Consider the following 17,495-nt stretch of genomic DNA (forward strand, 5'->3'; position numbering starts at 1 on the left):
CACTGGATAGGGAGTCGGGGGAGGAAGCCAGTGGAGAGTGCTGGGAGCTCAGGAGGTAGAGACAGTGTTTTCTGATCTCAGGTGCCCTGCTTTCCCCGCCGTGCCCTGCTACTGCAGGTTGCCCTGGACTCGTCGTCTGGAGTTCTGGTTCCAGTCCTGCCTGTGCTCTGTGCTGGGCTGGGGCCTTGGGAAATTTTCTGTCCACTGTCCCTCTGTGCTTTCCGGTACAGCTGGCTGGGCCATAGATCTCCAGATCTTACACCTCTTTTAGTTGTTATGCTCCATTGCTCTGGAAAGCATGGGAGCCAGTGGAGGTATGCGGATGGAAGCTTGTGGAAAAGCCCATTTTATTGCCCACAGGAGGCAGTGAGCTGTCACTGCAGGTTGCTGAAGGGCTCCTCTGTCATCAGGGGCCTAGCACACAGGACTAACAGGGTAGGTGGTAGGATAGGAAAGGGACTCTTCCTACAAGCCCGTGGTGATTTCAGCAGGGCAGATGGCAGGTGGCAGGTGGAAAGCCCCATCTGTCCAGAGAAGTAACAGGTGTGTTAGAAGATGCTTTCTCTGGGATGACCCACAGAGTAGGAGGTGAGACACATCAGGAGTGTTTGAGTTAACTCGCAGGTTAAGCAAGTCAGGAAGGAGGCTCTGAGAACAGAGTGGAGGACTGAATTTGAGGATCAGACTTCTGTAAAGTGAGAAGGTATGGAATCAGATGGGGCAGTGAAAGATAATGAAGAAGGTGGAGAGAGGGCCAGACTTGCTCTCCCCATCCAGCATCCAGCATCCAGCCGCCCAGGAATGTATCAGACAGGACGGGCTCTCCTATTTGTGAAGCCCAATGTACTAACATTTCAGACTACACAACAAATAGGTGAAGAATATTATATGCCCCATATTACATTTTTATTGTTTTTCTAAGGCCCATTCAGTTCTAGTAAATGATTTTCCAGGCTGAACTGAATGAAGTCCAGGATACATGCAGTTGGAAGAAACATTTGTTTAGGTTGTCAGAGAAGGAAGAATCTGGGTTTCAGAAGCCCCAAAAGGGGAGGTCTTCTTTTGGTCTCACTGAAAGATGCTTCTAGAACCATTGGCTTTACTCATGTGGAGCCCTGGGCCTCATTGGAATGAGTCATTGGTGTGTTCGCTGGTCCTGGGATGACTGCTGGGTTTGCCACGTAGGCATTTGGGAAGACCATGCCCGTCTGGAAAATAGGCACACAGGAAGGGCACTCGTAAGGGTGCAAGAAGGAGCGGTGTGCACGGGGCCCTTCAGACACTGGGACTCCCACTCCCGGGTGGGAAGGGGAGGCAGGAAGAGCCCTCTAGCTTCCTCCTCTTTGGGGCATCTTTACCCCCCGTGCGGAGCCCCCGGGACTCACGTTATTCCGTTGGTAGCAGGCCAGTTGGCAGGCAAAGTGGCAAGATGCACACACAACACAGAACTCCAGGATACAGAAGATGAGCAGCAGGCTGGAATGTGCCAATCCAGAGCTCTGGAAACAGAGGGGATGGGAATGTCATGAGTGCTGGTCTGGGAGTCTCAGGTGTGGCCCTACAGTGGACCATCTCTGGCTTTGAGGAAGTCTCCTAACCTCATCTCAGCCTTGTGCAGAAAATATCTCACTGGGTTTTTGTGAGGGTCCAAGGCTGTTTGTAAACTAATTGTTATTTCAGTACTTCCTACTGGTGCCCCTCTAAGGGAAAGGGCAGTCAATTATTTAGGGAAACTGTAACTTGCCTCAGATATAGGGGATGAGACGTGAGGTGGGGTCTGGAGTTATATTGAAACAGTGGGACTTTTGTGTAGGAAGTGGATAGAAATTTAGGAGCATGGACGTGTCACAGAGAGGAAAGTGAGATGGTCGGAGGAGCAGGATGGGACTTTCTCTCCCCAGCCATCCCTCCAAGAACGGTCCTAACAGGACAGGCTTCTCCATGTGGGGCGTCCAAGGTACTAACATCTCAGTTTATAACACAGATAGATGAAGGGCTGATCTATAACCAGAGTATTACATACCCCACATTACATTTTTATTGTCAGTGATTGCCGGAAGGTGGGAAGGTGGAGCCTTCCTGTGGGCAATAAAGGCTTTACAACATAAGGGTGTCTGATCTTCGGGAATCAGTGGTTCCCAGGGCTCTGATGTAAGTCTCCACCATCTCTCTGAATCTTTAGAGAAAATCAGCTACTGAGACAAACTTCTTGGCTTGTGACAGTAGCATTGTGTGGTAGGAGGTGATTGGGGGCAGTCTTAAGCTTGGGGAAAAGGGTCAGTGAAAGGATTCCCAAACAACTCAGCAGCAGCAGACCTCATCTAAGGACCAGGAGGAATCTACACCCTCCCCTTGCTGTTCTTCAGGAACACCCAGGAGTATGGGGTCTCCCACAGTATCTGGGGAGAGAGTTTGGTGGAATCCATTTTAGCCTTAAAGGATAAGGGACAAATGATCGGATGGCTATGTGGATTACAATTACATGAAATAATAAATATGAAAGTAAATGTGCATGACACATGGTAGGTGCCAAATAAATGCTGGTGAATTCTAAGTTTTAAAATGGCATTGCTGATCCCAGCCGCCCTGGGAATTCTCTTGTGAGAGGCCTCGCCTTAGTGCTTTCCCCCCTCCTCCCTCTCCGTTCAGCAAGCATTTATCAAAGAGCTGTTTGGTACCAGCGGCTGCGTTAAAGCACCCTGAGAGGCACAGTCTAGTGTGGGGAACAGATGCAGATGTAGATAATTGTAATTCACATCAGACACGGTAAGAGCTGTAACAGAGCCAAAAGAAAGTGCCTTGGGGCACTGAGAAGAGATGTATTCTTACCGGAAGACTTAAAGAGGGTGGGGGTAGGAGAAGGGGTCCCATGGGAAAGGGGTCCCTCAAGCAGCGTAGATTGTCATTATTTGAAGGGTGTTAATTCATGCTTGTTGAGCTTCCAGAACACTGCATCCCTTGGGTCATCATGTTGTTCTGAGGTCATCACCATCTTTCTAAGGTCAGATGGTGGCAGGACTGAGAGAAGACCAGCTCTCTCCACCCCAAGGCACTGGCTGTGCTGCCTGATTTAGACTTTCCCAAACCTCTTCCCCCTCCTCTCCATGAGCTCCCCAACCAGCGTCTGCATCCTCATTTCTTACACTGGGAGGTCCCTGCCTCCTTGGCTGGTTCTTTCCCAGTAGGAAAAGACCTAAGTATTGCTGAGTGCCTGCCTCTCCCGCTGAATGGGAGCGGCTGGAGTTCAGGACTCCCGAGGGATATGAAGGACAGTGAGGAGGCGGGGGTGTTGGGTAGTGTTGGCTGGCTGGTTGGTATGAGCACACCCTGAGTGCCTCCGTTCTATGTTATCTTGAAAATGCATAGTTCCCAGCCTCCCTCTTTATTCCTACCAAGCAAAAGGGGAAGCAAAATACGTCTGGTGTGCCAAGGTCAGAGATTCCAGGAGTGGGCAACCCAGGGCATCTCCTTGGTAACAAAGAATGTCCAGATGGCAGGCCTTGCTCTCCTAGGGATGCTGGCTGTGCCAGGAGGGGCGGGGCCCCAGAGAGTTGCTAGGTTACTCGCTAAGCAGTAAAAGCCTGGAGACCTCAGTCTCCAGAGGCAGATGCTTTGTCCGGTTGGCAGCAGGGTGCCGTGGCACAAGGCGGAGCAGAGCCTCTGGGGAGCAACAAATACCTGGCTGAGGAATTTGGACTTTAATACTAAAGCACTCGAAAGCATAATATATTTCTGGGAGGCAAGGAACTCAAGGTAGATAGGTTGAAAGGTTCTCTGGGGAGGCTTTTCTTGGGAATACTGGAGAGAAAAACATCCTGGGAAGGATGCTCTGATGGCGTACAAGTTGACAGTCAATGGCTACCATTTATCGAGTGAGTATAGGATATACCTGGGACGTTCACTTGTTCATTTGACAAATGTTTATGAAGTGTCAAATATGTGCCAGGCATGGTCCTAGGTATCCGAGACATAGCAATGCAGGGAACAGAATGACATCCCTGCCTTTATGGAGCTTGCATTCTGGTGGCAGGAGTCCGACAGCAAGCATGTGAATTGTATGGCTTGTTAGGAGATGTTTATGGCTACAGAGAAGTGGGGTCCTAGGATGTCATGGGTGGCTGTGCAGTGGGCCTCCTGGAGAAGGTGATTACTGAGCAGCAGCCTGCAGCTGCAGAGGGCAGGAGGGTGCTATGGGGACAGCTGAGGGAAGGGTGGTCCCAGAGGAGGGAACATTCAGGCCTGAAAATGGAAATGTGCCTCGTGTGTGAGGAAACACCAAGGAGGTTAGTGTGGCTCAAGTGGGGAGAGCCAGATGGTGGGTAGTAGAGTCTGGGGTCAGAGGACACCAGAAGGCCGGTGTCTATTGGCCACTGTCAGGAGGTTCCTTTTGGTTTTGTTTTGAGTAAAATGAGCAGTGTTTCTTTTTTTTCCTTTTTTAAGGTGGCAAATAGAAAACAAAATCACATGCATGGCTCATATTACATTTCTATAGAACAGTCTATAGCACGGGTTGGCAAATTACATTATGGGGGCCAAATCCTGCCTGCTGACTCTTTTTGTCTATAAAAGTTTTATCCGAATACAGCTATGCTCATTCATTTATGCATTTTCTATGGCTGCTTTTGCACTAGGGCAGTGTTGAGTATTTGCAGCCAAGCCTGCATGGCCTACAAAGCCTTAAATATTTACCCTTTGTCCCTTTACAAGAAACTTTTGTGCCCCCTTATTTGCAGTAATAGGCAGGAAGGCAAAAATATGAGTAGAGTTGCAGGTTGGTGGGTACATATAAATCCATTACATGATTAGTTGCCTTTAATTCTTCCAACGATGTCATAAGATAGTACTGTTTTACAAAGGCAGAAACTAAGAGGAGTCATGTGCTTAAAGTGACACAGCAATAAGGCTACAGGCCAGGGACTTTGAACTAACTGTTTCGATTCTGACAGCATCTCCTTTTCCTACAGTGCTTGGTGAAGAAGCTTGTTTGTCAGCCCTTTTCCAACATTTTTCTAAACATAGCTATGCTGGAACCCAGAGGAGTGCTGGCCGAGAAGGATACTCACAAAAATCCAGTAACTATGAATACAGTAGGCACTGTAGAGACAGATGATGTTGATACTTAAATCTGTGATGTAGAGCATGATTCCAATCACAGAGAAGACAGCACTGGTGATGTTGAAGCCCAAGTCGACATTCACCTGAAGAAGACACAGAGGGGTGGGGTGGGGGGGGGCGAGGAAAACTATTGGAGCTGAGATGAACAAGTGCTTCTTAATGTGAAGCCCTGGAACCCTAGGTCTGTAGCAAGAGGTTTTCTGTGCAAAAAGGTGTGGAGGTAAATTAACGTTGGAAAAATACTGGGTTGTGCAAAGTTAAACAGGTCTTTACTGCAGGACTTCTCAGACCCTTTAACAGGGATTACAGACTAAATAGAGATTTTTCCAAGTTTACATCATAACCATGTTCACAGAGTACCTCGTGGAACAACTATCTCCAAGAATAATCTTTGGAAAACACCTGATGCATTTTTTCCTATAGGCAGGAAGTTTGGCCCCAATGCCACTCTATGATTCTGGGCTATGCGCAGAAAGACATGCCCAGAATTTTGAGCTCCTCTCTGGAGATTTGCAAATAGATCTCATCTGGTATAGGGACCTGGCCATCCTGAGAACCCTTATCCTAGACAACCTGCTTGTGAGAGAAAACAAACGTACTTCCTAGGCCCATTGTTGGGGATTCCAAAGCCCCGTCCATGTTGGTTTGCAGAGCTGCTTAGCTGGATTCCTCAGGGAAGCAGGTGTCAGCGCCTCCGCTGGCTGTCCTGCAGAAAGGGCTGGAGGCCTGCTTTGCGTGCTGCAGGCATCTCTCAGCCTCCTGCTCTGCTGGAGGGGAGCCCTGGGCCCTGGGAGCTTTGTGCTTCTTCCTGTAAGAGCCTTTTAGGAAGCTAATTCTCTGTCTCCATACTCTGATGCCTTAGGTAAGTTAGCTGTGTTGCCCTTTCCTCCACTGAATCCTCTGGATTCTTTCCTACTTGTGACTGGCCAGGTTCATGAGGTCCTGAGTGTGAGCAACCAAGCACCTGTGTCAGTGCGCTGGTCAGAAGTAGGTACAAGGATGTGTGTTAACTCTTTTCTCCCTTGTGTTCCTCTCCTATAGGTCCACAGCTGGGAGAGCTCATGTCAGCATGTGACTTACCAGGCAAAGACTTCTTGGATACTTTTCTGCTGCCACGGAGAGGGATCCAGAAACGATGAACTGGCACCGAAGAGAGGGGTTTAGAAAGAGCAGAGAGGTTAGTGCCCTCATCCCAGGCCCCATGACCATGATTCACCATATTCTTTCACACACCCTAGGTGCCCCTGCTGGGACCAGCTCAATGTGGGTGGATGGAAGAAAGGGTGGAGGGAGGGAGAGAGGAAGATGGAGCTGCTTATACCACATGACTGGGCAGTGAAGTGGGATAAATGTAGATTTTAGGATCTAGCAAACCTGGTTTTAAATTCTTTCTTGAAACTCATGAGATCCTGGGCAAGTTATTTATTTCTCTAAGTCTTCATTTCCTCATCTGAAAAATGGGGAAAACTACATAACTTCCTAAGTGCCACTGTCATGAGACAATTTATGCCTTGCTCCTGGTTATTTCTTGTACACAGTAGATCCTGTACATAGTGGAGGCTCAAGAAATGTAACTTTTCTTCTTGCCTTTCATTTTCCCACCTGCATGTCTTGTTGGTTTCCCACCTGTATATCAGGATTCAGTCAGGCACGAGAGTTCCGGAGGGAGGGAGGAAAGGGTTACCAACATCTTCACTGTTTTTGGATATAATCCCACCAGTTCATGACTGTCTACACCTCTGGGTGAGTACTTCTTAGTTACTTAGAAAAAAGTCGCATCTCTGTGATGATGCTGAACATCAGGTCTGAGGATAATGATGTAGATTGCGTGCATTTTATTTCAACACTGGTATTCCACAGGCAGAGTGGACGTGGGATCACCTGCCATCATTTGCCCAGTGTGGTAACAGAAGTCTGAGATGCATCAGCTATTTTCAGCAAAAGCTTTGCTGAGAGCTCCATGAAGTGCATCTGTGGGGACGAGGGCACTGACCTTGCCTATTTGACACCTACCCAGCCCATCCAGCACTATTATCACTCTCATTTTACTGATGGGCAGACTGAAGCTTAGAGATATTAAATTACTCACCCAAGATCATCCAGTAAATAGCAGGGCTTGGAATCAATCAAATCAGTTGCCTCCAGATTGCATGCTTTTAACCCTCACCCTACACTCACGCCTGCTCAGGGTAGATAGATGCCTGTGTCATGGAGAGGAAATGGTTTCATAATGAAAAATTACTCTGGCTGCTGATGCCTTCTAAGGGGAAACAGACAGTTCTGGAGTCAAGAAGGCAACAAAGAATGTAACTGCACAGCAAAAAAAAAAAAAGGGAGGGGAGTCATGGGGGCTGAAAGGAGCTGAGCGACCCTGCAGAAGGGGAGATGGCTAGTGAGGCATCTGAGATGCCAAGGCTGTTGCTGGGCACTTAAAGATACTCAGTAGAAGCGAAGGCTCCATAACAAGCTGTTTTGTGGCGGTGGTGTTAGACCTTCTCCACTGCCCCAAACTCCGTTAAAGCTGGTTATGCAGATGCAGGTGTAGAGGCTGTCGGGGATGGGTGGGGCTGCAGGCCAACGCTGGGTCTGCACAGAGCAGAGAGAAGACCACAGCCTCAAAGATGAGACCCAGATGGCAAAGAGAGAGCAGATACTCAGAGAAAGATGCTCCCAAGAATGCAAGCCCTGCCATTTTGCAGATTTGTGGGGGTACAGGGGAGGGGAAAAGTCTAGGCTGTTTTATTTAAATCTCATGGAATAGGGTGACTTTGGCTCAGATCTAGGTTAGTCTGGAGTTTTCCTGTTTGTGACAAAAATTGTATTTGAATCACAGATAGGTGTGCAAGTCAAGGGATAGACTGTATCACAGGGAGAAAAAGGAAGTGGATGGGTAGGGAGCGGAGGAGGGACTGAGTGTGTGTGTGGTGGGGGTGTGCACAGGGGAGGACGCTAGAGACGATGCACGAGAATCCTAAAGACAATGAATTGGAGAAGTCAAAGGACCAGTGGTTCCCACCTTCTATGGATCACTCTGAAAAATCTGATGAAAGCTATGGACTTTTCCAGAAAAAAAAAATACACATCTATCATACCAAATATTTTGCCAAAATGGGGACTCCAAGTCTACTTGTGGACTCTAGGTTGGGTCCCCACTGCTTTGCGTCTGGTCTGTGGCTGGGCAGCCACTGGTGGAAATGTTTCCTCCGGGAGCTCAGGCAGTGGGCTATGAGGAAACAACACGGGATGGCCACTCCCAGTTCACCTCTTTACACACAGGTGATTTTGTGTGCTTTAGAAAAAGGTACCACCTCCGGGTCGCTCAACCAGAACAAGGTTCCCACCTCTATGGGAGGCTGGTCAGAAAAGGTGCCTGCTCTGTGTGGGTGGTGCCTTACAGGACTGTCACCTGGTGCCATGGCCCAATTGTCTCTCCTCGAAATTTACCTTTTGAGGTACTAACTTCCACTACTGTAGAATATGACTGTCATTGAAGGTAAGGCCTTTAAAGAGGTGATTATGGTTAAGTAAGACTATTAGAGTGGGCCCTAATCCAATATGCCTGGTGTTCTTATAAAAGGAGATTAGGACACAGACACACAGGAACTGCGTGAAGACACAGGGAGACAATGGCCATCTATACGCCAAGGAGAGAGTCCCCAGGAGAATAACCCTATAGGAACCATCCAGTATGTGGCATTTGTCATGGCAGCCCACACAAACCAATATGCTTGGGGAAAAAGGCTGAGCTGAAGTCACACCCTTGCTGCCTTGGTGGAACCTTCTCCAGGGTGCAAGCTACACAATGGGAAAAGGGGCCCTGAGTATGTTGGCACTTACTGGGAACTCACCTGCAGGGTGACTCATGTTACTTACCCAGATGCCTCCCCAGTAGACAAAGCCTCCAAAGAAAGAGATGGACACATAGTACCCTGGGATGAGAATCGGCATGATGGAGCCAAAGCCAATGTGTATCAGGCCGATCATGATCTGGATAGCCTGTCAGGGGAGATAGAAGCTGAAGCCTTTGCTTTTGAGGCTGGATCCTGCCTGCTCATTTGTGCCTGCTTTTTATTTGAATGAATGCTTTGCTTTCCTGGTCTAAATAGTAATGTGGAAAATATAAAAATGAAATAAAACTTCCCATAAAATTACTCCACTCAGAGAAAACATCCCCTTGCGTTTTGGCGTATAACCTTATATTATTCTTTTCAAACATATACATTGGTAATACAAAATGGCTCTGTATATCTAACTTAATATTTTATCATGAACAACCATAAAACTCTTAGAAGAAGACATAGGCAAAAATCTCTTGAATATAAATATGAGCAACTTTTTCCTGAACACATCTCCTCTGGCAAGGGAAATAAAATAAAAAATGAACAAATGGGACTACATCAAGCTAAAAAGCTTCTGTACAGCAAAGGACACCATCAACAGAACAAAAAGCATCCTGTAGTATGGGAGAATATATTTGTAAATGACATATCTGACAAGGGGTTAACACCCAAAATATATAAAGAACTCACATGCCTCAACACCCAAAAAACAAATAACCTTATTAAAAAAGGGCAGAGAATATGAACAGACACTTCTCTAGGGAAATTCAGATGGCCAACAGGCACAGGAAAAGATGCTCCACATTGCTAATTATCAGGGAAATGCAAATTAAAACCACAAAGAGATATCACCTCACACCAGTTAGGATGGCCAACATAGAAAAGACTAGGAACAACAAATGCTGGTGAGGATGTGGAGAAAGGGGAACCCTCCTACACTGCTGGTGGGAATGTAAACTAGTTCAACCACTGTGGAAAGCAATATGGAAGTTCCTCAAAGAACTTAAAATAGAAATACCATTTGACCTGGGAATTCCACTCCTAGGAATTTACCCAAAGAAAACAAGTTCTCAGATTCAAAAAGACATATGCACCCCTATGTTTATCGCAGCACTATTTACAATAGCCAAGATATGGAAGCAACCTAAGTGTCCATCAGTAGATGAATGGATAAAGAAGATGTGGTACATATACACAATGGAATACTATTCAGCCTTAAGAAAGAAACAAATCCTATCATTTGCAACAACATGGATGGATCTAGAGGGTATTATACTCAGTGAAATAAGTAAGGCAGAGAAAGACAAAGACAAATATCAAATGATTTCCCTCATTTGTGGAGTGTAACAATGAAGCAAAACCGAAGGAACAAAATAGCGGCAGATTTACAGACTTCAAGAAGGGTCTAGTGGTTACCAAAGGGGAGGGGTGGGGGAGGGAGAAGAGGATTGTGGGGTGTCATGATTGGTGCACATGGTGTGTGTGGGGTCACAGGGAAGACAGTGTAGCTCATAGAAGACAAATACAGACTCTGTGGCATCTTACTACATTGATGGACAGTGACTGCAATGGGTTATGGGGGGGGCCTCGATAATAAGGGTGAATGTAATAACCACATTATTTTTCTTGTGAAACCTTTATAAGAGTGTTTATCAATGATACTTTGATAAAAAATATTTTACCATGAACACATCCCCAAAGGATTAAGTATTCTTCAAATATGTTTTTTAAGGGTTGCCCAGATTTCATCATGTGAATGTTCTGTGGAGTAGTTAGAACATAGATATTGGGCAGGTAAGACTGTTTCTATCTTTTTCTATCATAAACAATAATGAGATGAACATCCTTGTAGATAAATCTTTGTGCTCATCTCTTATTTCTTAAGATATTGTTTTGGATTGAATTGTGATCTGCCTTTCACCCACCAGATTAATATATTGAAATTCTAACCCCTGGTATCTCAGAACATGACCTTATTTGGAAATAGGGTTGCTGCAGATGTAATTAGGTAATATGAGGTGTATAGGCATAGGGAGTGTCCCTAATACTATATGACTGCTGTCCTTTTAAAAAGAATGTCATGTGAAGAGATACATGCACATGGGAGAAAGTCATGTGTGCCAAGATTGGAATTATGTTGCCACAAACAAAGGATGTACCAGAAGTTAGAAGAGACACCTAGACCTGATCCTCTCCTAGCGTCTTCGGAGGGAGCATGGTTCTGTGGATACCATGATTATGCATTTCTGGCCTCCAGAACTGTGAGACAATAAATTTCAGTTGATCTAAGTCACCCACTTTGTGGTAGTTTGTTATGGCAGCCCTAGGAAACTACTATAGATGTACTCTTGGACAAAGGGTATTTATACATACAAATATACACAGGTATGGCAGCAAATACAAATGTATAATTTCCTTAAATTTGCACAAATGACAGCAAATTATATGCAGTGTCTGCCCCTTAATTTTTTCCATTAATGATATATCTTGGGATATGTCCACATCATTACATAAAGAGCTTCTTGATTTTTTTTATAGTTCTATATTTCATTCTTTGAATGTAAAATACATTGATTTAAAGAGTATTACTTTGATGGATATTTTGGTTGTTTCCATTCTTTTGTTACCCAAACCATGCTGCAATAAATAAATTCATACATATAACATTTCTCATGTAAATAGGTGTATCTGCAGGACAAAGTCTCAGGAATGAAATCATTGGGTATTTTGTAAATTTGGCAGATACAAATCGCCCTCCACATAGGTTGAATGGATAGACACTTCCATGAACAATACGGGGGGCTGGAGCTAGGATGTGCGCTTGGGCGGTCTGGATGAGAATCCATGCTTGTCACTGTACGGCACTGCAGTGAAATGGGCCTCTCCTTGTCCTAGTGGGGACAGCCCCTCGGGGTGGGGGGGGGAAACTGTTGGGAACTCTCATTATGTTGGATGTCTAACTTGCTTTTTTTCTTTTTTTCCTGTTGATCAGATCCCATTCAAGTGCACTGGGTTTACAGTCCACCTCATGGCTTCCTGGGCCCACTTTCTTCCAGAGGCCACATGGATCAACACGGATGCTGACAATAACACCAGCATTTAAGTTTACCACTTTTTTTTTGTTGGTTTTCTTCCTCTTTCTTGAAATGTCTAAGTCAGAAAATACAAGGCCCCATACCGAGGCCCTGGTGATGTTGCTCAGCTGAGCTTTCTAATGGACCAGAGTTCAGCAAGGCTGGGTCAGCTCCAGTCCTGCAGGCTGGGTCTGGAGCTTCTGTATTTCCAAGCCTCCCCCGACTCCTCCAACTCCAGCTGTGTGACCACTGGCCTGCAGAGTGAAATCTCACTTACCCCTAAGGTTTTGCCCTCTTTCAAGGCTTTCTGTGCAGGTTGCCCAATCATAGATGGCATCAAACCAGGTGGGTTCACAGGAATCAGCTGGACTTGGGCCTGGCTTCTTGGATACAAGGGCACCTGAGCCATGCCCCCTGGCATCACAGGATATGTATTGTGTGGCGGCGCCGCAAACATAGGATTGTCCGTGGGGTTTACTGAAGTCATTGAATTCCTGCTGTTCAAAAATAAAGGCAAAAGAGTTGCCCTTCACATATGCACTAATGTTGACACTGAAAAGGACTTTTGTCTCCATCAGCTCTTTTGCGCATCTCTACCCCTTATGAGTTAATTAATCTCGTTTTTGAAATAATATTAGATATCAGTTATAGGACACTTACAAAGTGCCAGTCAGTGCTTTACAAACACATCTCTTATCCTCACACCTCCCCAGCTTTACAGATGAGAAAACTAAGGCCCAAAGAGGTTAAGTGCTAATGGAGGGCAAGGGTATCTTTTTCATTTTTATATCTCATAATGCTTAGCATGCATGCACTACTAGGTATAGTACTTTGCATATAGTAATACTGTCTTCAGCATTTCAGAGGTGAAAAGTCTCTTGAAGAATACTGAGTCCAATTCTCTTAATTTCTGGAAAAGGTAACTGAGGCTGGGAGAGTGAACACGGATCCCCCGAGATCTGAGTCATATAGATATTAAGTGGAGATCCTCCACCTCAAAGGAAACTCCATTGTTAGTGCAGGGCACATATATTCATTGGATGTCTTATCTGCTCAGTTTTCTAGACTACTTGTGAATTCTGATCAGGTTTTAAAAATTTCTTTTTTCTTTTTTGGAGCAGACCCAAAAAAATCTGGTACGTACAACAAACTCTGCGATGGGCTCCATCTCACACCCAGACTCATCATAAATCTCCTTTGGCAGAAACACCTTATCACCTTCCTTCCACTATCCACAGAAACCATTCAATCAAGCATACTCACTTTGCCTGGCCAGCAGCTAAGGTCTGTCTTGCTCCTGTTTCCAGTTCTCTTCAGTAGGCAACTTGTTTTCCCACCTTGGGAGAATGAAGCACTCGGTTTGGTTGGGTGATGCCTTTAGAAAGATTCAAAGTCCTCTCCACTTTTGCCTAGGTACAGGCCAGGTCACCAGCTGCTTAGAGGTCAGCTTTCCCCACTCATATTTACTTCCTTTTTTGGTCAAGGAGTCAATTAAACGCAATTCAATTGAGCAAGTGTTTAACAGTATCTGTGTGAAGAAAGCGTTGTACAAATGTCCATGGCTGTAATGCAACATAGAATAATGTAAATGCCGTAGTAGAGAAACAAGAGCTGTCACAGGAGAACAGAGGAGAAACTGATTTACTGGATTTGAAGAAAAGAGGGAAGACTTTAAACAGAAGGTGAAATTTTGAAATTAATAAACTGTATGAGAAAAGAGGAGTCACAGCATGTGAAATGAGAATTGCAATCAATTAAAGTCTGTTTTTTAAAATCTAAGTAAAAACCTATAGAAATTCAGAAAATACCCATGGGCAGGCATCCAATGTATCCATGAAGTGCATCATGTGAATTGCGTAGGCAAAATGTTCAAGAACTAATACACTAGGCAATGAGCATCTTGATGGAATGGTCCATGATACATTTATCTTTGTATTTCTATGCCATTATAATAGGCACTCAACAAATGCTTACTGAATGAACAAGTGAAGAAACTGATGGGATGGCTAGAATTTTGTAAAATGGTCAACAGAAAGAACATTATTGCAGGCAGAGGGTATGGAGGAGAGAAGGTGGATGACACATTTTGGGTATGGATAATAGTGATTGAAGCATTTTGTGTGTAAAGGACATTGAAAGTAATAAGAATGAAAAAGTAGATGAAGAGAAACCTTGTGTCTTTATCCATTTTCTATCATATTTCTGGACCTTTGTCCCTCAATTTTAAGAGTTCTTTATATATTAGGGATATTAATCTGTGATGTCTTTTCTCCAAGTTTGACAATTGTCTTTTGACTTTGTTGATTATTTTTTTACATATAACTCCATGCTTGGCCTCAGGTTTTCTGCCTAATTATAACATAACTAACAAAAAGTTGTAACTGACAGGCTAATGATTAGTACTCATAAAAGTGAGAATAAAAAAAGAATGCAAACACATAGAGGTGACTGCAGTATTAATTTATTTAATCTTTTCTTCTATTACTACCAGACACTGAATGCTTATATCCCCCCCAATTTATATGTTGAAACTTAATCTCCAGTGTGATAGTATCTGGATATGGGGTCTCTGGGAGGTGATTAGGGTGGAGCCCTCATGGTGGGATTAGTACATCGCGTTCCTTTCATGAATGGGGTAAGTGCCTTCAGAGCTCTCGCGCCTCTTCTGCCATGTGAGAAGATGGCCACCTATGAATCATGAAGTGGGGTCTCAGGAGATACTCAACCTGTAGGTGCCTTAGTCTTAGACTTCTAGTCTCCAAAACTGTGAGAAACACATGCTGTTTAAGCCACCTAGTCTATGGTATTTTTGTTACAGCAGCCAAACAGACTAAGACAATTATCTATGGAGTTTGAGTCTTTGTTAGAAAGTTTTCCCAATACTAAGATTAAATAGGAATTCACCTGTGTTTTCTTCTAGTACTTCCATGGTTTTAACTTTTTTTTAGCCAATTCATAGGTACTCCAAATGAACTATATTTTCTCCTCTAAGGGTAGGTGTTTGGTGTCAGTGTACATTTTTCCTACCACAATACTTCCTTTCTCCAAACTACTAATTTTGTTTTTATGACTGGTGCAGTATGTGATTTTACTTTTTATATTTTCATTCCTAATGAAAGACTTTGGAGTTTATTCTTGTGTACAGTGTGAGATATGGATGTAATTATATATTTTTCCAAAAGGCTATCTAGGTGTCCCAGTACCATTTATTAAATGGTTTATCTTCACTCCAGTGATTCAAATGCTATCATTGCCACATGTTAAATTTCTGTATGTATTTGGGTCTAATTCTGGTCTTTCTCCTCTATTCTATTGGCCTATTTATCTTCTCATGTCTTAGTTCAACAATGTTTTAATTATAGAGGCTTTATAGTATGTATTGGTGTCTGATAGGACTAGTCTCCTAATTTTTTCTTTTTCATTGTTTTTCTATCCTTGTATGTTTCTTTTTCCATATGAACATTGGTATTAATTTGTTAACCTCCATTAAATAGCTGACAACTTTTTGAAAAGATGACATAAAGCAACCTATATTGAAGGAAGGAATGAGGCATCTGAATGGGAACATGTACATGACTAAGCCTGAATTCTTTAGGAACCAGGCCTAACCAGATAAGAGAGAGGAGGCAATTGTCCACTTTTTTATTGCATTCACATAAAGGGTACCAACTCCTTAGAAGGAACTGGAGACACACAGGAGAGAGGATTGTCGTCCCAACTTACTTTAGCAGGTGCTGCTGATGCCTCATCCATGTCCCCTTGGTCCACTCTGGAAGTCGTCTGGATGGTTTCCATACCTACAGATATTTCCTGCTTCTCTCCTCCTGAGGATCCTTGCTGGGGGGAGGGGGGGAGGGCAGACTAACGGTGCTGGGAAGTTAATATTCCAGGACTTTTTCTTAACAAGGAAAGGTGGGTGTTGCTAGAAAACACTAGCTTCTTCACCCTCCAGAGGAAAAATCTTGAAATATGTTTCATCTGTCTTGTACAGAGTCCTCAAAGAGATGGAGCCCTCATCCCCTGGACCAGTAACCCATCCATGAATGCATACTTTATTGGCTTTCCTCCCTTCCTGGATCAGCTTTCCATTCTCTTACACTAAGTCTTGAGATTATCTCCTGAAATAAACTACTAGCATTCAGATCCTTATGTCAGCATCTGCTTTTGAGGGAACCCAAAATAAGACACCCCGAGCCATGGCTTTTGAAATAATTGTGAAGAATAAGAAAATATGAAACTGAAGACTGAAATAGATTATGGAGGCCATATATCGAAATTAACCCTCCCCATTCCCCAAATGATGCTCACAACTCTTTTACTGCATCCCTACCAAAGCTGAACAGTTCTAGGAGTGGAGAACTCGTTGCTACTCTAAGTTTTATTATGGAAGGGTAGTGAATGGATTATCTTCCCGTACTGACCTAGAGAAAACTGACTATCCTTAGGGTTCACTGTGCTGTTTACACTGATCTCACCCATTCTGGGCATGCTGATGGTTTGTGCATACTTTTGTGCAGTACTGTATCACTTGGGTCCCCAGAAGAAAACAGAAGGCAGCCTTAAAATAGGAAGACTTAGGTCTGAAGGATGATTAATGAAGTAACCAAAAGGGGTGTTGACACCCCCGGGAACCAAAGACAGAAGGAAGCTATTATTTCCCCTAAGCCTTAAGAGGCAAGAGCCAGGAACAGTGCTACTATTGCAGTAAGAGCTGCAGCTAAGGAAGTAAAGAGCTGCATAGTAGGAGTTTAGGCTTTAGATAAAGGAAGTCACCTACTGCCTAGACTGAGAAGAAAAAGGGAGGGTGAACTCTGACTTCTCTCTCCTCCCGACTTCCAATTTCATTGGCTGAACCTTGCTAGAAGGATAAGAACAAGGGAGCATAGACAATGCAGTCCACACAGTCAGCCTCCCAGGGTACAGAGCAGGGCAGAGGGGGCTGTGCTCACTCTCTTTCACCTGCCTCTCTGTAACAGAGGAAAACTAAACTAGATCCCTGCATTTACAATTTAACAGTAACAGCCTGAAAATGAACTCAAGTAGCCCCCAACAGCTTGTAACTGTTAACAGTGATGGTTTCTTTTTTTTCTCCCTGCTTTCTGAGCCTCAAGATCAGAGACAACCCAGAAAACTGATTTTGCACAACTCAAGACATCCCATCCCAGGGTACTGAGAAGGAACCAAAAAGAAAAACAAAAAACAATTGAATTAGCCCAAGAGTGTCTGCGCGGACCCTTGCCAAGTTGCTACTTTATGTCTGCAGTCAGAACACCACCGCCTCTTTCCTACCAGTTACCCCTGAAAATCACTAACTGCTTGTGCCGCAGGGGTAGCAGTTCTCCAAGGCACCAGCCCGCCATTTCCTCATTTGCTGGCAAGTTAATAAACCATTCCTTTGCTTTCCTCTAAACCTTGTCATTAAACTTTGTGATTTGACTTCAGCGACAAGGACCAGTTTTTAGTAACA

General features: G+C 44.4%; 1 protein-coding gene and 1 long non-coding RNA gene across 4 annotated transcripts in view; one reads left to right on the top strand and one right to left on the bottom strand.

The window, feature by feature from the left end:
• The window catches only part of LOC118967890 (uncharacterized), a 30,384-nt gene extending 18,085 nt beyond the window's left edge, over nt 1-12,299 (top strand). Inside the window, exons 1-4 of one of the 2 annotated variants that reach the window (XR_012127643.1) lie at nt 1,513-3,872; nt 6,157-6,292; nt 10,687-10,748; nt 11,947-12,299. This is a non-coding gene — a long non-coding RNA (uncharacterized lncRNA). Of the gene's footprint in view, nt 1-1,512; nt 3,873-6,156; nt 6,293-10,686; nt 10,749-11,946 lie in introns of those variants that run through there. The other variant, XR_005055210.2, reaches the window with a different exon arrangement.
• MS4A8 (membrane spanning 4-domains A8) lies at nt 888-13,563 on the bottom strand. Of its 2 annotated transcripts, none has more exons than XM_017678403.3 (7): nt 13,292-13,563; nt 12,306-12,522; nt 8,989-9,111; nt 6,196-6,255; nt 5,064-5,198; nt 1,386-1,499; nt 888-1,208 (listed from the first exon to the last, which is right to left on the bottom strand). In XM_017678403.3, the coding sequence occupies exons 2-7, from the start codon at nt 12,513-12,515 to the stop codon at nt 1,104-1,106; spliced, it is 747 nt and encodes a 248-aa protein (XP_017533892.3). In that variant the 5' UTR covers nt 12,516-12,522; nt 13,292-13,563; the 3' UTR covers nt 888-1,103. The 2 variants fall into 2 exon arrangements, with proteins under 2 accessions (XP_017533892.3, XP_017533891.3); XM_017678402.3 differs by having other exon boundaries at nt 12,306-12,525; nt 13,292-13,555.
• Between the last annotated feature and the right edge of the window lie 3,932 nt (nt 13,564-17,495).

The sequence above is a fragment of the Manis javanica genome, unplaced genomic scaffold (assembly GCF_040802235.1).
Source record: "Manis javanica isolate MJ-LG unplaced genomic scaffold, MJ_LKY HiC_scaffold_25, whole genome shotgun sequence".
NCBI classification, from domain to species: domain Eukaryota; kingdom Metazoa; phylum Chordata; class Mammalia; order Pholidota; family Manidae; genus Manis; species Manis javanica.

Bases quoted from the DNA above. Each gene is read 5' to 3' on its own strand.
- MS4A8 (XM_017678403.3), bottom strand. From the start codon at position 12,515: ATGACTTCAGTAAACCCCACGGACAATCCTATGTTTGCGGCGCCGCCA. The intron at 9,112-12,305 runs GTAAGTGAGATT...CTCCCCTGACAG, and splicing joins AAGAGGGCAAAACCTTAGGG to GCTATCCAGATCATGATCGG. The intron at 5,199-6,195 runs GTAAGTCACATG...TGTCTTCTTCAG, and splicing joins ATCCAAGAAGTCTTTGCCTG to GTGAATGTCGACTTGGGCTT.